This window comes from Cetorhinus maximus, chromosome 21 (assembly GCF_964194155.1).
Source record: "Cetorhinus maximus chromosome 21, sCetMax3.hap1.1, whole genome shotgun sequence".
NCBI lineage: Eukaryota > Metazoa > Chordata > Chondrichthyes > Lamniformes > Cetorhinidae > Cetorhinus > Cetorhinus maximus.
In genome coordinates, this window is record NC_135899.1 from 64,408,900 (window position 1) to 64,432,583 (window position 23,684).

Sequence of the window (23,684 nt, forward strand, 5' to 3'; positions counted from 1 at the left end):
CACCAGTGGGATTCGGAATTTTTTGGCTCCTGCTAGATTCTCTGCTCCCACCCACCACGAAACCTGCCGCTGGGCAGGATGGGAAAATTCCGCCCACTGTCTCAGTTATGCCTCACTTTTTGCCACTGACAAATATACATCTAAATATCAGTTAATAACATTTTTTTATTAATTCTCAGAATGTGGGTGTTGCTGGCAATTATTTGTCTATTTATAAGCACTTATCGCCCCTCCCTAATTGCCCTTGGGAAAATGGTGAGTAACCTTCTTGACTATAACTGAGCAGCTCGCTAAGCCATTTCAGAGGACAGTTAAGAGTCAACCACATCGTTGTGGGTCTGAAGGTACATATAAGCCAGACTGGGTAAAGGTGTCAAATATCATTACCCAAAGGCTGTTAGTGAACCAGATGGGTTTTTACAATAATCTGTAATTTCAAGGCCAACAACACTGATACTAATTTATTATTCCAGATTTATTTAATTAACTGAATTTAAATAGCCCAGTTGTTGTGGTGAGATTTGAATTTATGCCTCCAGATTATTAGTATTTCTGGATTACCAGCCCAGTAACATAACCACTGTACTATATTTTTAACAAGGTAAAGGTAATAAAATATATTTTCAAAAAAAAATATTTAATTTAGGGAGAATTCTGCTGCAGTATTTGGATAATACTGAGTGGATCCAGAACTAGATAAAAACACAATAAAATTTGTGCACTACAAAATACACCACTCATTCATCATTTAGGGAACATTGTCCCACATTAATTAGATTTATTTACTAACAAAATATGTACAGGCTAACAATTATTTGAGTACTTTTCATATGTAAATACAAAAATTTGCATCAAAATGGTTATAAGATAAGGTAGAAAAAGGCAGGTCAAGGCTGGTTCAAAACACAAGGTCCTGACTTTCTAACCAATCGTCATTTTACTGACAAATAGACAGAAAAACCCTTTAAAACTGTAACAACAATTTTTATAGTTCTCAACAGATATGAAAATGATAACGTTTTATCCTAAGCAATTACCAAAGTTATGTTGCTTGAAATACATTAAATTTTAAACAACTATGATGAATAAAATGAATAAAAACAGCTAATTTAGTAAATCAGTTTCTGCAAAAGCAAGTTGAGTACATGTGCTAAAACTCAGGGTTCAGGCCATCGGTTCCTATATTCTGGAATTTTACATCTTTTTTCTCTTTCCTGGCACACAGATGCGCGACATACACCATAGCTCATCAAGATGCAGAAGGTTGTATCAATACACTGGCTCTATCTGATGGTAAATTACAATATAGTAAAGACAAAAACAAATAAGGTTGAGTAACAAGAGCTGCTGTTTTTGATTTAGATCAGCATATCTGAAGAACATCTGCAATTTGCTTTATGTTTATCATTCTACCATAGGCTTTTACTGAGTATCACTGGTTCACAATATATCTGTGCTGCACTATACTAATTCCACACAATTGAAAAGAAACTGCCTGATCTTTTTACTGTCAGAAAAGTGAAATTTGTCTCTAGTGGCTATATTTGGGTCAGACTTTGTAAGCAGATGGCATCACAAGACTGATTTAAATATGACTCAATTATGATTCATTGATACATTTCTGAAACATATGTAACGGAGGCAAGGCACCATGCAGAGATGATCGTTAACAGTTTTTACTAGTGTTCTCTAAGTAATCTTACTGTATTGAATAAAAAAACAAAACACACATTTCTTCATCTTTTTTTCCTTAATACAAAACAAAATGTTGGCTTCCTTCCACAGGAGCAACTCTTGTTAAACAAGCAATTGAATTTTCTGACCACATATTTCATCATAGCTCACGTGTAACCAATGTATCACTAAATATAACATTTTCGATATTGCCCTTATGTCAAAAGTATCCTGTATGACATGTAGGATAGTTGGAGGTCATGCAGCACCTTGTGCCCTGTTGCATTTGGAATGGAATTCTTCTCATTGCAAACACTTTAAAAAGTCACTGAATTGCAAAGGCTACAACTCCTTAATGCATGAAATAAAACTTTTACTGCATTAATATAGGGAGGGGACCCAACCTTTGAGCTCATACTAAAATGTTGATAACAACTATTAATATTTAATATACCTTTGATATCGATTTTTTACTATTCATAACACACCCTATAACATCACTGTGAATGAGAGAAGGCGTATGTCGCATTGTAATCATTTTACAAATCTGCATATCTAGTTTGAGCTTCATCCACAGTAGGCACAATTCCAGAGTTATGGAGAGCATAAAACTTTCCATCCATTACAATTAATAGACAGAAAATAATAATTTGTAACAAGGTGGGAAGCATATGCCCAAATCCCTGCATGAGTGTTCAGCACCAAAGATCCTTGCCGGAAAAGCAATTTAGTAAAATTACTGTCACCTACTAAGTCTGAACAGCATTAGACAAGTCAGCCTCCTACACATTCCTCATTACTGGCTGTCAAAGAAGATAACATCCACGATCAAAATAAATTCTTCTCAAGATTGTCTTTTGGCTAATTCTACACAACATTGGCAAGTAATTTTTAATCATCTATTAGATGCAGAATGATATCCAGCCTGTGCCGTAAACATACACTCAATGTTACATTTCAAGTATGAGAATTTTACACCCCCCTCATGGCTTGGAAAATTTATTTTTAACAACCACAATGTTTTTGCATCCATCTGTTTCTTCAGGCTACATGTGATTGTCTAGCTGAAAATTTAAGAGCTGCAGTGCATTTTAGATAGATTTATAAATTAGGCATTAAAATAGATCAGTCCACAATAATGTTAACAATCCCAGGATGCATTATTAAGGCAAGGAGTAAGGCTTCTCAGGCAACAATTAAATTAGCATTTCACCAACAGTAATACAGTCTACATACCAAAATCTATAACCAAAACTGTATCACAATAAATGAGTCCATTATCCAGGTTTAGATCTTCCAATTAGGATTAATTTAACAACAGTATTAGTCTGTTCCCTACTATATCCTATCATGGCCAGCAAATAGAGGGATGTGCATCATCTCAAAACTGGCTGAGATCAAAGCATCTCCTCCTCAAGCCAATCAATCTGTCATCTCAAAGAACATTCATTCACACCACAGCTAATTTCACAAGAACAGAGGCCTGGAAATTAGACAGAGAGATTCTGGATCAGACTGCTAGAGAACCAAAGACCACCAACTAAGCAATCAGATATCAGAAGATGACTACAAACTAGATTATTAGGGCAGGTGTAATAATGACCAAGTGTGTACTGAGAGCTCAAAAAACACAATACTGGGAGATAAGATGAGAAATAGTTGGGCTACAGTGATAGTTTGGGAAATGGAGCTGCATAGGTTTAGGGATACAGTCTGTTCTGAAAAAATGACTCATGTTCTCAAGCCAGAATATGGCCAAATTGAGATATCCAAATTGAGATATTTACTGAATTAATCTCAATTGTCCAATCTGATTACACTGAGTGTATAATTCAGTCTGATGCTCATCTCTGCAAAAGCGTGACTATGTGAGTACATTAGGGATTGCAATTTCAGTACTGGAATTGATAAAGTCTTACAGCACCTCAACATAAATAAAAATAGGACAAATTGAGGAAAAGTCAAATATTTGGCACTTTATAAAAAAAACACAAACTCAATTCTCTATTCATTCTTCTCTTTCTCCAAATTCAAGTCAAAGCAGAAGTTGTTATGTAATGATGCTTAATAAAAGTTAACCCTACAAACAATAACAGTAGCAAAGTGTTAAAGATAGATTACTGGCATTGTGCAATTCTGAGAAGTCTGTGGGAAATAAATGTTCCAACTGTTCTTCAGGAGCTTTGATGTTCTTGTCATCAGTGTTCAATGAATACTCTGTCAGTATTACTGTGCATTTTAAAAATCCATTGTCCCTCTCTCTTCTTTAAGGAGCAGGAGACAGGAAGATGTTGAATATGATTGCAAACACTACACAGGCAACATACGCCAAAATTGAAGCCCAGAATCTAGGATCCTTTAAGAGTTTCTGGTCATAGCAGCTGAAAACCACATAGCCAATGGTCATTCCAGCTAAACCACCCGCAATGTGAGCCACAAAGGACACCTATAGGGAATAGAAGCATAATGTTAGAACAAATAATCAAAATGATTATTTCTAATATCACAATAATATGGTGGAAGAATAAAATCATGTGGTAACTCAATTTAATTCCTACAAATCAATCGATGGAGGTCACCACTTCTTTTAATTGGCAGCATACCCTTTACATTCACTCTGTAAAAAAAAGACTAATTTGCTGATCCCACTTCCAAATTCTGGCACCCCCAGGACCAAGGTCATGCTGCATTTTGGATTTTCCTGGATTTTGGGCATGGGTCCTGAAAGCAACCAGGATTTTTACAACCAGGAATGTGGAGCTAATCCCTTACTCTATCCCATCGGTGGAGCTTTGTGTCCAGAGAATAGTGAGGGATGGGGGATTTGGGGGTTGGGTGAAGGGGAGGCAGACCTTAAAGTGCTGCAATGGACTCAGATCTTGTGTGTGCATAACTCTGATTGGTTCCATCCTCTGGGATCAGCCTGAAAATAGTTGTATTCATGAAATCAAACAATTTAACTAAATATCAGAAATGTCCGGTTTTTGGACAGCCGGATTTTGGAAAGTGTTAATCAGAGTCCAAGCCAGTTGGTGAAGCAGAAACCAAGACATGGAACCTTTCTTTATTGAGAGAGTTTACTGACTTTGTTCAGTCTCACAGCTCTCATCTCACTCAACCCAGTGTCCCAGCTATCCCCTATTTATATGTGCTCAAAGACAAGTAATATGCATCACCTGTTTCTCTTAATATTAACAATGTAATTGACAGTGACAAATCTTAACAATGTAATTGATAAGATGTTGACATAAAGTACTTTCATCACATAATCACTGGAGTTTGGCAGAAGCAGCTGAGGAGAATGGCTCAAAGATCTTGAGCTATATTTTTCTCCATTTCCTATGTTAGCGAAAAAGTTCCATCTTTTCACCCATTGGTGAATGAAGAAAACTTTATCTCCTTGTGTGAAAGCAGCTATTCTTCCCCACACCAAAAATAAATGTATTTGCATTAATATTGTACTTTGAGCTTCCAAAAGACCATCACCACATTGTTCCAAAATGATGTTATTGCAGCATTGCTTATGAGGCAATTTTTCATCCTTGTTTATTTCTCCTCTGTAGCTATACCATCTGGTATCCTTTAAAAATTTTTAATGCATCGGCGGTTAAGTGCAGCACATGATGTGATACAGACCATAAAGACCAGACAGATCCTAAATTCAATTTCCGGTCTGTACTAAAGTGATGGTTTCACAATTGATCTCATGTCATGAAATCAGCCAACCTTTCTACTGATTGCTGTTTGGTAACCTTTGCTGAAAAGTCCATCTAGGAGGACATAAAGTGGAGAATATGTTGGGTCCAGCTTTGACACCTTCCATAGATGAACAGCCTAACAAACCTTGAAGAATGAGCAATTAAATGATGCACCAACAAGCTTCTGGAATGTGTTAGATAACATCCCAGAACAAAATTACTGCCTTCAGAACAGAAAGGGAAGAGAAACTAGGCGAGAAGCAGTGAAAGTGCAGCAAAAGGAATGGAAGTGATTTCCTGAACCTCAGTTTCTCCACCTAGACTGTCAGCCTGGGCTATCAGAAATGACCTGGCTCCTAATTTAAGGTAAATTGTTTGTTTATTATGCTGATACACAGCATCAGCACTATAGTATGTGGGGAAATCATTATTCAGTGTTGGCATTTGCAAGTATAATTTAACCCCTAAGCCACCAAATGTAGCTGTCATTTGTGGTGATTCAGAATTCTTACACACTTATACTAGCTGTGGTTTCAAAAAATAAATAATTCAGTACAGTTTACGATCATAATTCTCAATTGTTAAACATTTGTGGAGTACAACAAATAGGAATCCCAATAAGAATTTTATGTTGTTTCCATTATCCAATGTAATTGCTGATTATTCCAGAAACTTAATGATTTTTTAATCTTCCTTAGTTTATTTCTAAATAAAACCATTTAGTTCTGTATCTTCTTTCACCTCAACATGCAACTCTTTCTCATGTTAAAGAAATTTAGTTTCATGTTGTGGAAGATGCGTGCTGCACAATTTTGTCACATGCTGCACATTGTACTCTACATTGGTACTTCAATTTGTATACAAAGGTGACCCATGTTATCCTCTTGCCTGAATGCAAATTAAAAAAAAACATTTTCGTGTACTTTGGAATATACCTATTATTCAAAAAGAAATACAGCCATTAAGCTCCTATGAATCACAATATTGTATATATTCTCACCCATTCAATGCAGTCTCTTATCACAACTTGTACTTGAATAACTTTGCTCTTACCTTGTGTATGTATCTGTGATTCAATTTTTCAAAGTAGGAGTTAATAAAGAAACTCTCAGCAGAAGGAAATCACAGCAGTAAGGAAGGAAAGCCAGAAAAATTGTTATTTCAAAGAAAGCAGAAAAAAAGGCAGAATGAGGCAGGTAAAGAAACTAGATAGATGCACCGCTGTAACCACCAGAACATTCCCGAGCAAAAAAAATTACCAAACCATTCATATTTATATTTTCTTAACAATCTGAGTGTCATGAAAATGTAATAATTTTTGTAATGTAATTGGGATTTATTGTAAAGTAGGGATAGTGTGTGTCTGTGTGTGTGGCTTAATTGAATTAAAGACAGCTGTTCTGAAGGCTTTGATGTGTCAGCAAAGAGGCTAGGTTTGAAATGCTAAATAAGTAAACATGGTTGAAGTTTTAGAAGGTAAGGTGTAAAAGGAAAATTTGCATTTTGAGATAAACCAGAGTAGCCGCAAATTTAGAAGAGAGGGTGAAATGTTACACTTAGCCAATAGAAGCCAAACAGTGTGTTTATTTTTCCCAAAGCTTACTGATAAAATTGGTGCTATGAAATATTTTTATTAGAAAGGTTAAGTCCAAAGACATATTGAAACAATGGGATTTACATTAAAAAGGGAGAAACATGTATAAAGGAGGGAAGGAATTCTAAGATCTAAGAAGTGTGAAAAGCCTCCAGCCGCTGTGCCCAAATGGCTGTCTACAAGAACTGAAGTTAAGAAAACTCACTTTGAACATTCCTGTCCAGGGTATTGTGTGTTGCTAAAATCTATTTTGTTTTTACTGTTGCCTTAACGGAGGTATAACTGGGAGTTAAATTAATTAGGGGAGCTATGAGTTATCATAGTAGTAATTTGTAGACCTATGTATGTGCTTAAAATTATTCATTTCATTAATAAATGTTTAATTTAGTTTTGCAAAAATCCCCTAAGATTCGGTGGACTTATTACTACTGAATTAAAGGCACGCAACTCAAAATAAATATACAAATTGCAAAACAGTTGTGGCAGTTGTTTCAAGTTTCCCTTTGGGATTTGAGCAGCTTAGCATTTACCATCTGCTGTGCCATTACACCAAACTAAGAACCTTGCAGGAACCCAAGCTCCAAAACTGATTACTCTAGTCAGATATTGCCAAGTGCTTTGTTGCCTCTCACAGCGTCAGGAAGCAGTACATTATTTATTGAAAAGTATAACTGATGGAAAAGTCAGCTTGGGGAATTAGGTGCTACTGCAGGTTAACTATGATATTAAGGGTAATTTTGACTCTGGATGATAGTGTGAAACTGGTATTATCAGCTGGTCACCTGTTCAACACTTTTTAAGACCATAAGATCATTATAAATAGGAGCAGGAGTAGACCATTTGGCCCATCGAGCCTGTTCCACCATTTAATAAGATCATGGTTGATCTGATTGTGGCCTTACCTCCACTTTCCTGCCTGCCCCATAACTGTTGAGTCCTTTGTCAATCAAAAATATGTCTAACAGCCTTGAATATATTCAATGACCCAGTCTCCACTGCTCTCCATGGAAGATAATTCTAAAGACTAATGACCCTCTGAGAGAAGAAATTCCTCCACGTGGGAGACACCTTATTCTTAAACTGTGGCCCCCTAGTTCTAGATTCCCCCACAAGAGGAAACATCCTCTCAGCATTGTCCCTGTCAAGTCCTCTCAGAATCTTATAGTTCAATAAGATCACCTCTCATTCTTCTAAACTCCAAAGAGTATAAGCCCAACCTCCTCAACCTTTCCTCATAAGGGCAACCCAGGAATCAGCCAAGTGAACCTTCTCTGAACTGCTCCCAATATAAGTATATCCTCCTTTAAATAAGATTACCAAAACTGTACGCAATACTCTAGTTGCGGTCTCACCAATGCCCTCTAGAGATTTAGCAAGACTTCCCTACTTTTATATTCTAGCCCATGCAATAAAGGCCAATATTCCATTTGTTTTCCTAACTACTTGCTGCCTCCGTTTGCTAACGTTGCGAATGGTGCTGATCATTGTGCAATCATTAGCAAACATCCCCACTTCTGACCTTATGATGGAAGGAAGGTAATTGATGAAGCAGCAGATGGTTGGGCCTAGGACACTACCCAGAGGAACTCCTGTAATGATGTCCTTGAACTGAGATGATTGACCTCCAACAACCACAAGCATCTTCTTTTGTGCTAGGTATGACTCCAACCAGCGGACAGCTTTCCCCCAGTTTTGCTAGGGCTCCTTGACGCCACATTCAGTCAAATGCTCCCTTGATGTCAAAGGCAGTCACTCTTACCTCACCTCCAGAGTTCAGGTTATTGCTAAGCAAGTGCCGCTTTTTAGCACTGTTGATGACCCCTTCCATCACTTTACTGATGATAGAGAGTAGACTGATTGGGCGATAATTGGCCGGGTTGGGTTTGTCCTGCTTTTTGTGTACAGGGCATACCGGGGCAATCTTCCACATTGCCAAGTAGATGCCGGTGTTGTTGCTGTACTGGAACAGGTTGGCTAGGGGCGCAGAAAATTCTGGAGCACAAGTCTTCAGTACTATTGATGGAATATTGTCAGGGCCCACAGCCTTTGCAGTATCCCGTGCCCTCAGCTTTTTCTTGATATCGCAATGAGTGAACCAAATTGGCTGAAGACTGGCAACTGTGATGCTGGGACCTCTGGAGGAGGCCGAGATAGAATATCCACTTGGCACTTCTGACTGAAGATTGTTGTGAATGCTTCAGCCTTATCTTTTGCACTGATATGTTGAGCTCCTGCCTCATTGAGGATGAGGATATTTATGGAGCCTCCTCCTCCAGTGAGTTGTTTAATTGTCCACCACCATTCACGATTGGATGTGGCAGGTCTACAGAGTTTAGATCTGATCCGTTTGTTGTGGAATCGCTTAGCTTTGTTTATCACTTGCTGCTTATACTGTTTGACATGCAAGTGGTCCTGTGTTGTATCTTTACCTGGCTGACACCTCATTTTTAGGTATGCCTGATGCTGCTCCTGGCATGCCTTCCTGCACTCTTCATTGAATGTTCATTTTATTTATTTCATTTTATATACTTGTAGAAGCTGTTACTGTTTGTTTATATATTTCTGCTAGTTTTCTCATACTCCAATTTCTCCCTCTTTATTATTTTTAGTCATCCTTTGCTGTTTTCTAAAATGTTCCCAATCTTCTGGCCTACCACTAATCTTTGCAGCATTATACATCTTTACTCTCAATTTGATACCATCCTTAACTTCCTTAGTTAGCCATAGATGGTGCATCTTTCTCCTTGAATGTCTGCCAGCACTTCTCTACTGTTTTACCTTTTAACCTATTTTCCAAGTTCACTTTAGTCAACTCTGTCTTGATACCTGTCTAATTGTCTTTATTTGAGTTTAAGACACTAGTTTCAGACCCAAATTCCTCACCCTCAAACTGAATGTGAAATTGTATCATATTATGATCATTCCTACCTAGAGGATCCTTTGCTATTTCCTTAAATGCAAGCAAAAACCTTCCGAAATCAAAATTACCTCAACTGATTTTTCTCTCCTAAACATTGGCTGCAAATCCAACTCAAACTGATGGGATCAAGGTCTCTTCTATCAATACCCTAAACTAAATGAATTTACAAAGTTGCTACCAATTGGATTAGGATTAAGAGTTCAGTCTTGGCATTCCTGTGCTAAGGATTTAAAGGCCTGTAGAAATTTAAAGGGGCTGCAATGCAAATCTTAGTTTAACATGCAGCCGATAAGTCTGTCTCACTGCTAGGAAACATCCCCAGTGGCAGGACTGCATTGGGGAGTTGTCCCAATGAGGCTTCCCGCTATTTTCCCGGCACCCACTGGCTCCCAGCCCACCACCTAGAGGCCAGGAAAATTCTGTTGGTTCATTGATAAACATTGGCCAGGGAAATGGGATAATCCTCTTGATCTTCTTCAAAAAGTGCCATGGAATTCCATATTTCCAGATGAGGGGGCAGGCTTTGTTCAATATTTCAGCTGAAAGATGGTCCCTCCAACAATGTAACATTTCTGCAATACCTATAGAGCACCAAAGAATTATGTCAAGTCTCTGCAGCGGAACTTGAACCCAGAAACATCAAAATCAGAGGAGAGAATGTTACCACTAATCCAAGGCTGCCGTGTGTTATTGTTATCAAACACGAGATTGCTCTCTGTGAAACAAACATTTGGTTTAATTCTTAAGTTAAGACACTAAAGATTATTGCTAGAATATATCAGTAGTGAGAGGTTACAACAGACATCTTTGGCACTTACGCGGAAACCATGTCCTTCAGTAAGGAATCTTCTGTAAAAGGCAAACCCCACATCTGTGCCCACTGCAAATAAATATATTAAAATGATTAACTTAAAACTTATCATTGAATAACCAGAAAATACAACTAAGGCACCAATAAACTAATTTTGAAAAATGCCATTTGTTGGATTCCCTGAACATGGTCAAGACAAAAATTTGGGCTGGAGTCATTCATGGCAGGAAGATTTAAATAAAAGATACATGTCAAGCACATGAATTGTTTATTTATCATTGAATAATGGAACATCAAGAGAATTACATGCAATGAGGTTAAATTCCACTGTCCTGTTCAAGTGAATACTCCTTATTCTTACATGATTAAGACCATCTCATTGCGCACTCCAGATTTGATATGTCAGTTAATCGTCTCCCACACAGGGCAATAACAGTGAAAGCTCCAAAGGAGATTTTTCCCGATATTGTCTAACTATAGAGTGGCTGTTGGCTACATCTCTGCAGCTCAAAATTCTCCTTCATCCCACATCACAACATCTCTATGAAGTCAAATGATCAAGACAGGAAACTAGAGGAGGGGCAATTATAAACAGTAATATAAAATTTAAAAAACACTTACCTATAATCAAAATAAAAGCTAATCTGAAAACACCAAACAGTGGCACCATTTGTTTAAAATTCTGCAAGCAAACAAATAAAAATGTTATGGAGCTACAGTTTTTTAAACTGTGTTTAGATCAGCCACAGAGATAAGTTCCATCGGTCACCTTTGATCTGATATCTAGGTTCTGGATGTCTGGGAAAATCTTCCAGAGTTTTGCTTGTTATAATGTTCTCCTTCCTACAACTAGCACTTGACCTTGAAAAAACTCAGCAGGTCTGGCAGCATCGGTGGAGAAGAAAAGAGTCGACGTTTCGGGTCTACACGACCCTTCAACAGAACTGAAGTATAGTTAGGAGAGGGGTGAAATGTTCTTTTCACCCCTCTCCTAACTATACTTCAGTTCTGTTGAAGGGTCGTGTGGACCCGAAACGTCGACTCTTTTCTTCTCCACCGATGCTGCCAGACCTGCTGAGTTTTTCCAGGTAATTCTGTTTTTGTTTTGGATTTCCAGCATCCGCAGTAGTTTTTTGTTTTTAGCACTTGACCTTGGTGAACTGATCTGAGCTGTACAACGTAAAGATGTTAAGGCTGAGTGCTTAGTTCATTACAACTGTGACCTCTCCAGTCTTTAGTTGATGGAATAAACAAACGTTTAATATAGCAAACAAGAACATGATTGAAGTGTTCAAAAAATGTTGATAATTTCTTGATTCATTGAGGAGTAGAGATTTGGAACTAATACAGGAAGTCAATGAAAATGGTTCCTGGGGGAGAATTTTCTCCCCGTCGGGCGGGCTGGTTTGGAGCGGGCGTGGGTGGGCGGGCGTAGAGCCGATTGCCGCCTGCGATTGGCTGCGCACCGCCATTTTACGCCTTAATTAGCCCGCCTAGTGTGACGTGCACCCAGAAATGCTCAGCGCTACCTGTGCAGGCGGGAGGAGGAGGGAGAGCCAGGGTCTGCGCTCTGTCACGCGTGCGCATGAAAGAGCACAGAAATCTCCCCGAGGCACGAAGCTGCCTCAGGGAGATTAACTTAAGATTTAAACGTGGAAAAAATAAATAAATAAAATTATTCAGACATGTCCCCTCATGTGACAGTGTCACATGAGCTAGGACATGTTTATGAAGTTTCATAAAAATTTATATTTAATTAATGAAACCTTCATGAAAACACATCCTGCCCGTAGATGAGGTTTCATGAAAATGCAACCTTGAGGTTGGATGGGCAGCTTTCTCTAAAGGCTTAATTAGTTCATTAATGGCCTTAACAGGTCTTTCACAGTTCGGCATGCGTGCAGCCAACTCCACTGCGTGCCCGCCGAATGGGAGATCAGAATGATGCGCGGTGACATCGGGACGCACGCCCGACGTTACCGCGCGTCATTTTACACGTCGGTGTGCGAGGCCCGCCTCCGCACGCCGAACAGGAGATTCTGTCCCTGGTGTTTTTGTTGTTTCCCCTTAAAAGGCTAGAGCTCAGTTTGCTTATCGTTCTTGTTAGCTTTCAGGAATGTTAAAACTGCTCAGGAATTCACAGTCATTAAGGCAGAAAGCTAATGTTTCTAGTACAATTTTTAGTCACAGAAGTGCATAAGTGTGTTTCTCCACAGTTTTCTTTGCCCTGTGAGATATTCAATATTTTATATGTTACAAAGCAGTTTAATATTTCATGAATCTGATCAGATTTTAGTAATTGTGTCAGAACAGAACTAATATGATCAATTATCCCAATGTTAACATAAGGATTACTGATCTTCAAGTCCACTGGAGAAGCTAAACCAAATGGCAAAAATAATTATAAAGGATTTAGTATCAGAAGGCATAAATTAGCTCTCACTCTGTGTTAACGTGAATTTGGTTTGAGTCATAGAATTGTAGAATGGTTACAGCACAGAAAGAGGTCATCCGACCTGTTGTGTCAATGCTGGCTCTCTGAAGAAGCAATTCACCAAACGCCACTCTCTTGCCTTTTCCCCGGATCCCTGCAATGTTTTCGTTTTTGGATAATGATCCAATTCCCTTTTGAGTGCTATGATTGAATCTGCCTCCAGCACACTCTCAGGAAATGCAATCCAGATTTCAACCACTGACTGCTTAAGAAGGGTTTCCTCATGATGCCATTGCTTATTTTGCCAATTACCTATAATTACCAATTATCTGTGCCCTCTGGTTCTCGATCCTTCCACCAATGGGAACAGTTGGATGATAGCATGAAACTGATATTATCAGCTTGGCACCCATTAAATACTTTAATGAAAGCAAAACTCATCACAAATCAAAATTACCCCAACTGTTCTTTCTTTCCTAGACACTGGTTGCAATTCCATCTCAAAATGTGATGGGATGAAGGTCCCTTCTACCAGGGCCCTAAGTTAAATGAATTCATACCATTTAGGCAGCACTTAGCAGGAGCATTAGATTCAGATTAAAAGTTCATATTTTGCATACTGGTGCTAAGAATTTAAAGGGATGCAAAGAGGCTGCATTATAAAAGTTAGTTTAACATTCAGCTGACAAGCTGTTCCCGCTGCTAGAAAACTTCCTCAGTGGTGGGACTGCATCAGGGAGCTGCCCTAATGTGGCTCCCTGCTATTTTCCCAGTTCCCAGCCCGCCATCCCGGGGCTGGGGATATCCTGCTTGTTGGTTCAGTGATAAATTTTGGCCAAAACAATGAGACAATCATCTTGCGCTTCTTCAAACAGCCCCATTGGAATTCCTTATTTTCCACACAAGAGGGCAGATGGGGCCCCTGTTCAACGTTTCACGTGAAAGATGGCCCCTCCAACAATGTAACACTCCTTCAAAGTGCACTGAAGAATAAGCCTCAATCTGTCCAGTCCACTCATGAATACTTCTTTCAAATCTCAACTCAACCTTCTCTTCTCCAAGGAGAACAATCCCAGCTTCTCCAACCTATCTTCTTAACAAAAGTTCCTCATCCCTGGAAACCGTCTTATGAAATTCTTCAGCACTCTCTCTAATGACTTCACATCTTTCATAAGTTGTAGAGGCCAGAACTGGACACAATATTCCATTTGAGGTTGAACCAGTGTTTTATAAAGGTTTATTATAATTTCCTTGCTTTTGTATGCTATGCATCTATTCATAAAGCCCCAGGATACCATACTCCTTCCTAACCACTCTCTCAGTCTTGCCACCTTCAATGATTTGTGCACATGTACACCCAGGTCCCTCTGTTCCTGCGCCCCCTTTAGAATTACCCTTTATTTAATATTGTCTCTCCATATTCCTCCTATCAAAATGAATCACTTCACACTCCACTGCATTAAATTTCATCAGCCACTTATCTGCTCATTCCACCAATTTGCCTATGTCCTCTTAAAGTTTAACACCATCCTCCTCACAGTTCACAATACTTGCAATTTTCATGTTGCTCACAAATTATGAAATTGTGCCCAGTACACCAAGGTCTAGGTCATTCATATGAATCAGGAAGTGCGGGGGCCCTAACACTGACCCTGGGGAACTAATTTTAAACCTTCCTCAAGTCCGAAAAACAACCATCCAACATCTACTGTTTCCTATCACTCAGCCAATTAGGTATTCATATTGCTATTGTCCCTTTTATTCCAAGAGCTCTAAATTTTCTCATAAGCCTGCTGCATGGGACTTTATCAAATGCCTTTCGAAAGTCCACATACACCAAATGGCATTGCCCTCATTAGCCCTCTCTGTTACCTCATCAAGAAAGTCAGGCAAGTCAGTCAAATATGATTTGCCTTTAACAAATTCATGCTGACTGTTCTTAATTAATCTGTATTTGGCCCAAGTGTCTATTAATTTTGTCCCAAATGACCGTTTCTAAAAGCTTCCCCACCACCGAGGTTAAACTGACTGGACCGCAGTTGCTGGGCTTATCTTTACACCCTTTTTTAACAAAGGTGTAATGTTTGCAATTCTCCAGCCTTCTGGAATATCCCTGTATCTAAGGAGGATTAGAAAATTATGACCAACGCCCTGCAATTTCCACCCTCACTTCCCTCAGTATCCTTGGATGCATCTCATCCGGTCCTGGTGCCTTATCAACTTTAAGGTCATTCAGCCTATCCAACACCTCCTCCTTATCAATTCTAAGCCAATCAAGTGTCTGAACTACCTCGTCTTTTACCGTGACCTGAGGAGCATCTTCTTCCTTGGTTGCAAAGTATTGTTTTTTTTTGGAAAAATATACTTTATTCATAAAATACCTGAAAGAACATTACAAAACATTTCAAAATGGCCATCATAAAAAGTGCAATCAGATTCACGTTTCCCATATGGATCATGAGGTGCTTCAATACATAATGAATATTACAGACATTTCAATATGGTCATTACAGACAGTCAGACAGTGCAATGGTATTGGAGTTATCGACATACATCATGTTGCACTCTGTGATGCTTCAATACAATTATGATACATTTAGTTTTTACTACATACATTCATTGAGAGTTGTAGAGCCCAAGGAGCCTATACAATTCCCAGCCCCTCAGTGCACTATGGCAGAAAGGTCTTAGACAGCAACCTTTCCCCATTGTGCCTTTGCAGCGACTGCCCCAAGCTTTAGTGCGTCCCTCAGCACATAGTCCTGGACCTTGGAATGTGCCAGTCTGCAACACTAGGTTGGGCACAACTCTTTGCACTGGAAGACCAACAAGTTTCGGGCAGATCAGCGTCTTTCACTAAGTCGATGATCTTCCAGCTGCGGTTGATGTTTGTCTTGGTGTGTGTCCCTGGGAACAGCTCATAGAGCACAGAGTCCTGTGTCACAGCAATGCTCGGGATGAACCTCGACAAAAGCCATTGCATCTCTCTCCAAGCCTTCTTTGCAAAGGCACATTCCACAAGGAGGTGAACAAAAGTCTCTTCCCCATCACAGCCACCTTGAGGGCAACGTGCAGAGGGGGTGAGGCTCCTGTCATGTAGGAAGGATCTGATGAGGAGGGCCTTTCTCACCACCAGCCAAGCTACATCTTGGTGCTTGTTGGAAAGTTCTGGCGATGAGGCATTCTGCCTTTGACATTCTGCCTTCTGAAGACAATCTTCTTGGGGAACCATCCGACAGGATCCACCATTTTTCCTCAGGACCTCTAGGACATTACGTGCTGACCACTGCCTGATGGACTTGTGGTCAAAGGTGTTTCTCTGCATAAATTTTTCCACAAGGTGGTATAAGTTGGTACAAGTACCAAGTTGGTCCAACTACTTGGAGCGTTCCATGGCAGTGTGGCCAGACCCATCCTTCGCAATATTGGGGACAGGTAGAACCTCAGCACGTAGTGACACTTGGTGTTTGCGTACCAAGGGTCTATGCACAGCTTGATGCAACCACACACAAAGGTGGCCATCAGTATGAGGGCAATGTTGGTCACGTTTTTTCCCTTTTTATCTAGAGGCTTGTACATCGCGTCCCTGCGGACACAGTCCATTTTCAACCTCCAGATAAAGCGAAAGATGGCTCGGGTGATCACCATCGCGCAGGAGTGAAGAATAGGCCAGACCTGCACCACGTACAGCAACACCGAGAGTGCCTCACACCTGATGACCAGGTTCAAAGTATTCATTTAATACCTCACCCATGCCCCTGCTCCCCAAGTGTAAATCCCCTTTTAATCCTTAATCGGCCCCACTCCTCCTCCTACCACCTTTTTAACTATTTATATGCCTATGGAAGACTTTTTCATTCTATCACAGGAGGTGGGCAACGCTAGCTAGGTCAGCATTTATTGCCCTCCCTAATTGCCCTTGAGAAGGTGGTGGTGAGCTGCCTTCTAGAACGGCAGCAGTCCATGTGCTATAGGTACATCCACAATGCTGTTCATTCTTTTTACACTTAGTAGCGGTTTGATTCAACTAAGTGACTTTCTAGAGAGCAGTTAAGAGTCAACATTGCCATGGGTCTGGAGTCACATGTAGGCCTGACCAGATAAGGATGACACATTCCAACAATCAACTTTTAATGCCAGACTTAATAATTGAATTTAAATTCCACCAGTCGCCATGGTGGGATTTGAACCCATGCCACCCCAGAGCATTAGCTTGGGCCTCTAGGTTGCTAGTCTAATGACATTTCCACTATGCCCCCATCTCCCCATTACTTTTTATGTTAGCTGCAAGTCTCTCTTCATACGCTCTCCTTGCTTCTCATATTTGCTTTTTCATTTCCCCTCTGAACCTTTTATATTGAGCCTGATTGTCAATTGTATTATCTACTTGACATTTGTCTTATGCACCTTTTTTTCTACTTCATCTTACTCTCTACCTCTTTCATCATCCAGAGGGCTCTAGATTTGTTTGCCCTACCTTTCCCCCTCGTGGGAATATACCTTGAATATACCTACTGTCTCTTCTTTAAAGGCAACCAATTGCTCAGTTACAGTTTTGCCTGCCAATCTTTGCTTCCAATTTATCTAGGCCAGATCTATTCTCACCCCACTGAAGTTGGCTCTCTTCCAATTAATTATCCTTACTCTGGATTGCTCCTTGTCCTTTCCATAGTCAACCTAAATCTTATGATATGATGATCACTGTCCCCCAAAATGCTCCTCTACTGACATTTGATCCACTTGCCCCAGCTCATTCCCAAGAACCAGGTCCAGCAATGCCTCCTTTCTCATTGGACTGGAAACATACTGATATAGAAAATTCTCCTGAACTGAGCCTAGGAGCTCTTGCTCCTCTCTGCCCCTTTACATTACTACTATCCTAGTCAAAAAAGTTGATAAAACGGGAAAATATAGAATAAGAAAGCACACTAGCCAAGAATATAAAAGCAGATGTAAGAGATTTTAGAAGTATATGAAAAGGAAGAGAGTACCTAAAGCACATGAAACGGAAGAGAGTACCTAAAGTAAATGTTGGTCCCTTAGAAGCAGGGGTAAGATAAAAGGGAAGGCCAAGATATGGCGAACAGCCAGGCAGCTTTCACAGCGCAGGCTGCTATCGGACAGAAAGCCGGTGGGGGGGGAGGGGGTACATCCTTTAGCGGGAGCCCCTATGCCCATTGAGGGCAACAACCTCACCACCGAACCAAGATTGTACCCCCATTAATTTGCCACTTAAGGGCCTCAATAGGTACAAGGGCAGGGGGGCAGCCTGACACCTTCCCAACCCACTGTAATGTGGGAAATAGGTTGGGGTGGACAGAAATGTGGCGGGAAGGCTACCCATTTTTTTATGAGCCCCCTCCGGCTTCAAATACGCCAGTTGTTGGTAGTAAAATTCAGCCCCACGTATTCAGACACAAGTCTTCCGCAGTGTCATTTCAGAGCCAATGGTCAGAATTTTGCTTTCGTCGGCCGGGCTCAGCAGAGGCAAGTGGGAGCGGTTGGGAAGCCAACCGCCACCCGCGATCAGGGCCCGACTGCGATTTCACATGGGTGGGCCAATTAAGGCAAGAAGGGGCAGGCTGCAGTGGGGGCGTGTTTGCCGCCGGGTCCAATGACGACCCGGCAGCTGGTTCAAAAACAGCGCAGGTAGCCTTCAAGTTGCAGCAGCAACGTGGCTGCAAATGAAGATGCAGAGACCAGGCGGGAGGTGAGGTCATCTGGGCACTCGGCACCCCGTCCTTACGATGAGTGCCTTGCTGCCCTCCTGGAGGCGGTGTCTGCCAGAAGGGAGCCTTGTCCCCAGAGATGGGAGGAGGAGGCCACCGCACCTCACAAAGAGGGCATGGCAGGAGGTGGCAGCCTGGGTGAGCAGCTACTACATGGTGCAGCATGCCTGGTGCAGTGCCAGAAGCACTTCAATGACCTGCTGCGCTCAGGAAGGGTGAGTACCATGTTGGCATGGGTCAGTGTGTTGAATTGTCCTGGGCTGGCCATCCCCCCGTGAATCTCAGGGGTGTTAGAGTCTGACTGCAAACTTTCATTCACGCCAGAGCTGGCCAAGGAGCTGAGCCCTGGCTGCTTTGATTGAGTGCCTAGCGCCTCGAGGGCCACGACTCAGATCTGCCCTGCCAGGTGCTCCTCAGCTGAGGTTGGCCAGGCTGCAATGGCTCTGCAGATTGAGAGTGGACTAGTCAATGCTCTTCTGCCCTTTCAGAAGAAGACATCCCATAACAATATTGAGAAGTTGCGGACTGACGGAGGACCCTCACACCTCCTCATCCTTTCCTGGTACGAGCAGGAGACCTTGGAGCTCGAGAGGCACCACGCACCTCTATCAACCGGCTGTTCATCCCCATTAAGTAATTAGTTAATGGGAGAAAAGTAAAAGAATAAAGGGGGGAAAGGACAAAATCCAGCAAATTATGAACTGCAAAATGAAAGGAATCAAAAATAGGGAAGCTAAGGATTAAGAAAATGAGAAATGTAATGAAACCATTTTTAAAAACGCAAATGTGCTGAAAATACAATGCAAGAAGGTAATAGTGCTTTGATTTTACTAACTCTATAAAATAAATTCCAAAAGCTCAATGCCTCACTTATTCGAGGTAGCACATTATTTAGTAAGAAAGATCGAACAAGATACATCTTTCCACAATACCCCAAAAAAATGGGGAATGGAGATGGGGAATAGAGAGCAGGAAGTAATATAGATAAGAAAGATTTAAAGAACAAAAGTAAGGAGCACATTAAGTTAGAAAAACACACTAATTGGTCAAAACTCTTTTGTCTACCAATCAGCTCAACCCCCCTCCCACCCCTACACATACAACAATATGAATATTAATTAATTCTAACCACTTACCACTAGTGCATTCATAAAGTAGCCTCCCATTAGAGCATAGCCTCCACCAGAAGCTCCAACTAGTCCTAGTTGTGGATCAAATATTGAGCTAGCCAATGAGCCTGCAACAAAATAATGACAACGGATAATAGGGCATAACTTCCCTTGTCCAACTTCAAGATGCAAGTCTAGACTATGAACTGGTTCAACTGAGTACAATACAATTTACCAGAGCTAACAGTTCATTTACAGTAGTTCTAGTCTGATCACAAAACTAAAACACATTCTCTTAATTGATCCAACTCTTCCTGCTTCCGTCCTGGCCCTGGTCTCATGTGCACGTGTACACATAACACATTGAAGAGTATGAAGCACTTTTGCTTACTGTAGAAGATACATATGTGCTTGGATTCTCGGCTTGACTGTTAATCCAGTGGACATGTATTGTGGCCAGATTTGTGCCAGTCACAGGGGTGGCCTCTTGAGCCTGACTGATTTTCTGGCTTGAGGATCATTTGCCTCCACCGAGTGAGGGAGGGCAACTGGAGATTGATTGTAACAAGCATCAGTGGCATGCCACAATATAGTATGCTCCACCATGTTTTAATTTTGTTTTAAATGGCACCTAACCTCATGGAATAGATTGCATTGGCCACTTAACCACTTTAAAAAGGACATTCAGCTAACCCATAATCAATAGCACAGCTTTACACCAGGGGTTGCAGTGTTGCAGCATTGCAACTGACCAGATGACAGGAAAAACATCAAAACCTATTTAGATAATGCTTGAAAAGGCCTATATTTAGGCTGGTATATTCCATGTGGTCCCACCCCCTTTATTTCTGCCAAGAATCTAGGCCATAGTTTCTAAGTTATTCATCACATCTAGTGTAGTGCTGCAATGGAAGCTCCTATTTTAGGAACAGGGAGCACAAGACCTATCCAGATGGAATATATAGTTGCTATTAACTTACAGATACTTTGGTTACAATAATACAAAACTAGTTCCTCATACAATCTCTGAGGTGCGAGTTACACTGGTCACATACATCAGCTTGAAAAATAGGACCAACACAACAACATGCACATACAAAAACAGAAATACCTGGAAAAACTCAGCAGGTCTGGCAGCATCGGCGGAGAAGAGCAAAGTTGATGTTTCGAGTCCTCATGACCCTTCAACAGAACTAAGTAAAAATAGGAAAGGGGTGAAATATGAGCTGGTTTGCAGGGGGTGGCGGGGGGGCGGCGGGGGGGGGGTGGTTTGTTGGGACAAGCAAGCAGTGATAGGAGGAGATAACCAAAAGATGTCACAGACATAAGAGCAAAGAGGTGTTGAAGGTGGTGATATTATCTAAAACAATGTGCTAATTAAGAGTGGAGATCAGGACAAGCAAGGTAGCTCTAGTGGGGGTGGGGTGAAATAAACGATGGGTGGAATACATTTAAAATAATGGAAATAGGTGGGAAAAGAAAAATCTATATAAATTATTGGAAAAAACAAAAAGGAGGGGGAAGAAACGGAAAGGGGGTGGGGATGGAAGAGGGAGTTCAAGATCTAAAATTGTTGAACTCAATATTCAGTCCAGAAGGCTGTAAAGTGCCTAGTCGGAAGATGAGGTGCTGTTCCTCCAGTTTGCGTTGAGCTTCACTGGAACAATGGAGCAAGCCAAGGATAGACATGTGGGCAAGAGAGCAGGGTGGAGTGTTAAAATAGCAAGTGACAGGGAGGTCTGGGTAATGCTTGCGGACAGAACGAAGGTGTTCTGCAAAGCGGTCACCCAGTCTGTGTTTGGTCCTTCCAATGTAGAGGAAACTGCATTGGGAGCAACAAATGCAGTAGACTAAGTTGAGGGAAGTGCAAGTGAAATGCTGCTTCACTTGAAAGGAATGTTTGGGCCCTTGGACGGTGAGGAGAGAGGAAGTGAAGGGGCAGGTGTTGCATATTCTGCGTTCGCATGGGGAGGTGCCATAGGAGGGGGTTGAGGAGTGGGGGGTGATGGAGGAGTGGACCAGGGTGTCCCGGAGGGAACGATCCCTACGGAATGCCACCGGGGGGGTGAAGGGAAGATGTGTTTGGTGGTGGCATCATGCTGGAGTTGGCAGAAATGGCGGAGGATGATCCTTTGAATGCGGAGGCTGGTGGGGTGATAAGTGAGGACAAGGGGGACCCTATCATGTTTCTGGGAGGGAGGAAAAGGCTTAAGGGTGGATGCACGGGAGATGGGCCGGACACGGTTGAGGGCCCTGTCAACGACCGTGGGTGGAAAACCGCGGTTAAGGAAGAAGGAGGACATGTCAGAGGAACTGTTTTTGAAAGTGGCATCATCAGAACAGATGCGACGGAGGCGAAGGAACTGAGAGAATGGGATGGAGTCCTTACAGGAAGCGGGGTGTGAGGAGCTGTAGTCGAGGTAGCTGTGGGGGTTGGTAGGCTTGTAATGGATATTGGTGGACAGTCTATCACCAGAAATTGAGACAGAGAGGTCAAGGAAGGGAAGAGAAGTGTCAGAGATGGACCATGTGAAAATGATGGAGGGGTGGAGATTGGAAGGAAAATTAATAAGTTTTTCCAGGTCCCGATGAGAGCATGAAGCAGCACCGAAGTAATCATCGATGTACCGGAGAAAGAGTTGTGGGAGGGGGCCGGAGTAGGACTGGAACAAGGAATGTTCCACATACCCCATAAAGAGACAGGCATAGCTGGGGCCCATGCGGGTACCCATAGCCACACCTTTTATTTGGAGGAAGTGAGAGGAGTTAAAGGAGAAATTGTTCAGTGTGAGAACAAGTTCAGCCAGACGGAGGAGAGTAGTGGTGGATGGGGATTGTTCGGGCCACTGTTCGAGGAAGAAGCAGAGAGCCCTCAGACGATCCTGGTGGGGGATGGAGGTGTAGAGGGATTGGACGTCCATGGTGAAGAGGAGACGGTTGGGGCCAGGGAACTGGAAATTGTTGATGTGACGTAAGGTGTCAGAGGAATCACGGATGTAGGTGGGAAGGGACTGGACAAGGGGTGAGAGAATGGAGTCAAGATAGCGAGAAATGAGTTCCGTGGGGCAGGAACAGGCTGACACGATCGGTCTGCCGGGACAGTCCTGTTTGTGGATTTTGGGTAGGAGGTAGAAGCCGGCCATCCGAGGTTGGGCGACCATCAGGTTGGAAGCTGTGGAAGGAAGATCTCCAGAGGAGATGAGGTCAGTGACAGTCCTGGAAACAATGGCTTGATGTTCAGTGGTGGGGTCAGCAACATGCACATATGGGGCTTAGGATCAATGCAAGGACCAGGTTGGTGGTTATAGGTGGCAGTGGAAGTGGGGAAGCGATTGTGCATGAGAAACGCACAACATTGTAGAATGCATGGGAATGTTCAATCTCAACTAGGATGCCTCATTATAATTTTTTCTCGGGTTTTGTGTTTCCATTGGGTGTAAGCAAACGTAATGCAAACCTGCATGATGCAACTATTTAAAGACCCAGTTCACAGATGCCATGGAGGAGGAGGATTAGAAATTTGTGTATTGATCTGAGTCAAGTAGAAACAGAAAAATGGGAGACAGGAAGGCAAAGGCGGCATCCAGATACAACAATGTATCCATGGATGTACTGCTGGGTGCAGTAAGGGCAGTAAAAAAGGAGGTTCTGTTTTCCATCAATGGGAAAAAGAAACCTGTAGCCATATCAAAGAAGGTATGGCTGGAGGTGGCCC

General features: G+C 41.7%; 1 protein-coding gene across 2 annotated transcripts in view; it reads right to left on the bottom strand.

The window, feature by feature from the left end:
* Positions 1-758: 758 nt before the first annotated feature.
* The window catches only part of rhbdl2 (rhomboid, veinlet-like 2 (Drosophila)), a 57,119-nt gene continuing 34,193 nt past the window's right edge, over positions 759-23,684 (bottom strand). For both annotated transcript variants that reach the window (XM_078567008.1, XM_078567007.1), the window contains exons 5-8: positions 19,997-20,097; positions 11,319-11,379; positions 10,705-10,766; positions 759-4,120 (exon numbers count right to left, since the gene is read on the bottom strand). In XM_078567008.1, coding sequence (XP_078423134.1) covers positions 3,941-4,120; positions 10,705-10,766; positions 11,319-11,379; positions 19,997-20,097 — 404 coding nt within the window. In that variant the 3' untranslated portion in view covers positions 759-3,940. The remainder of the gene's footprint in view (positions 4,121-10,704; positions 10,767-11,318; positions 11,380-19,996; positions 20,098-23,684) is intronic.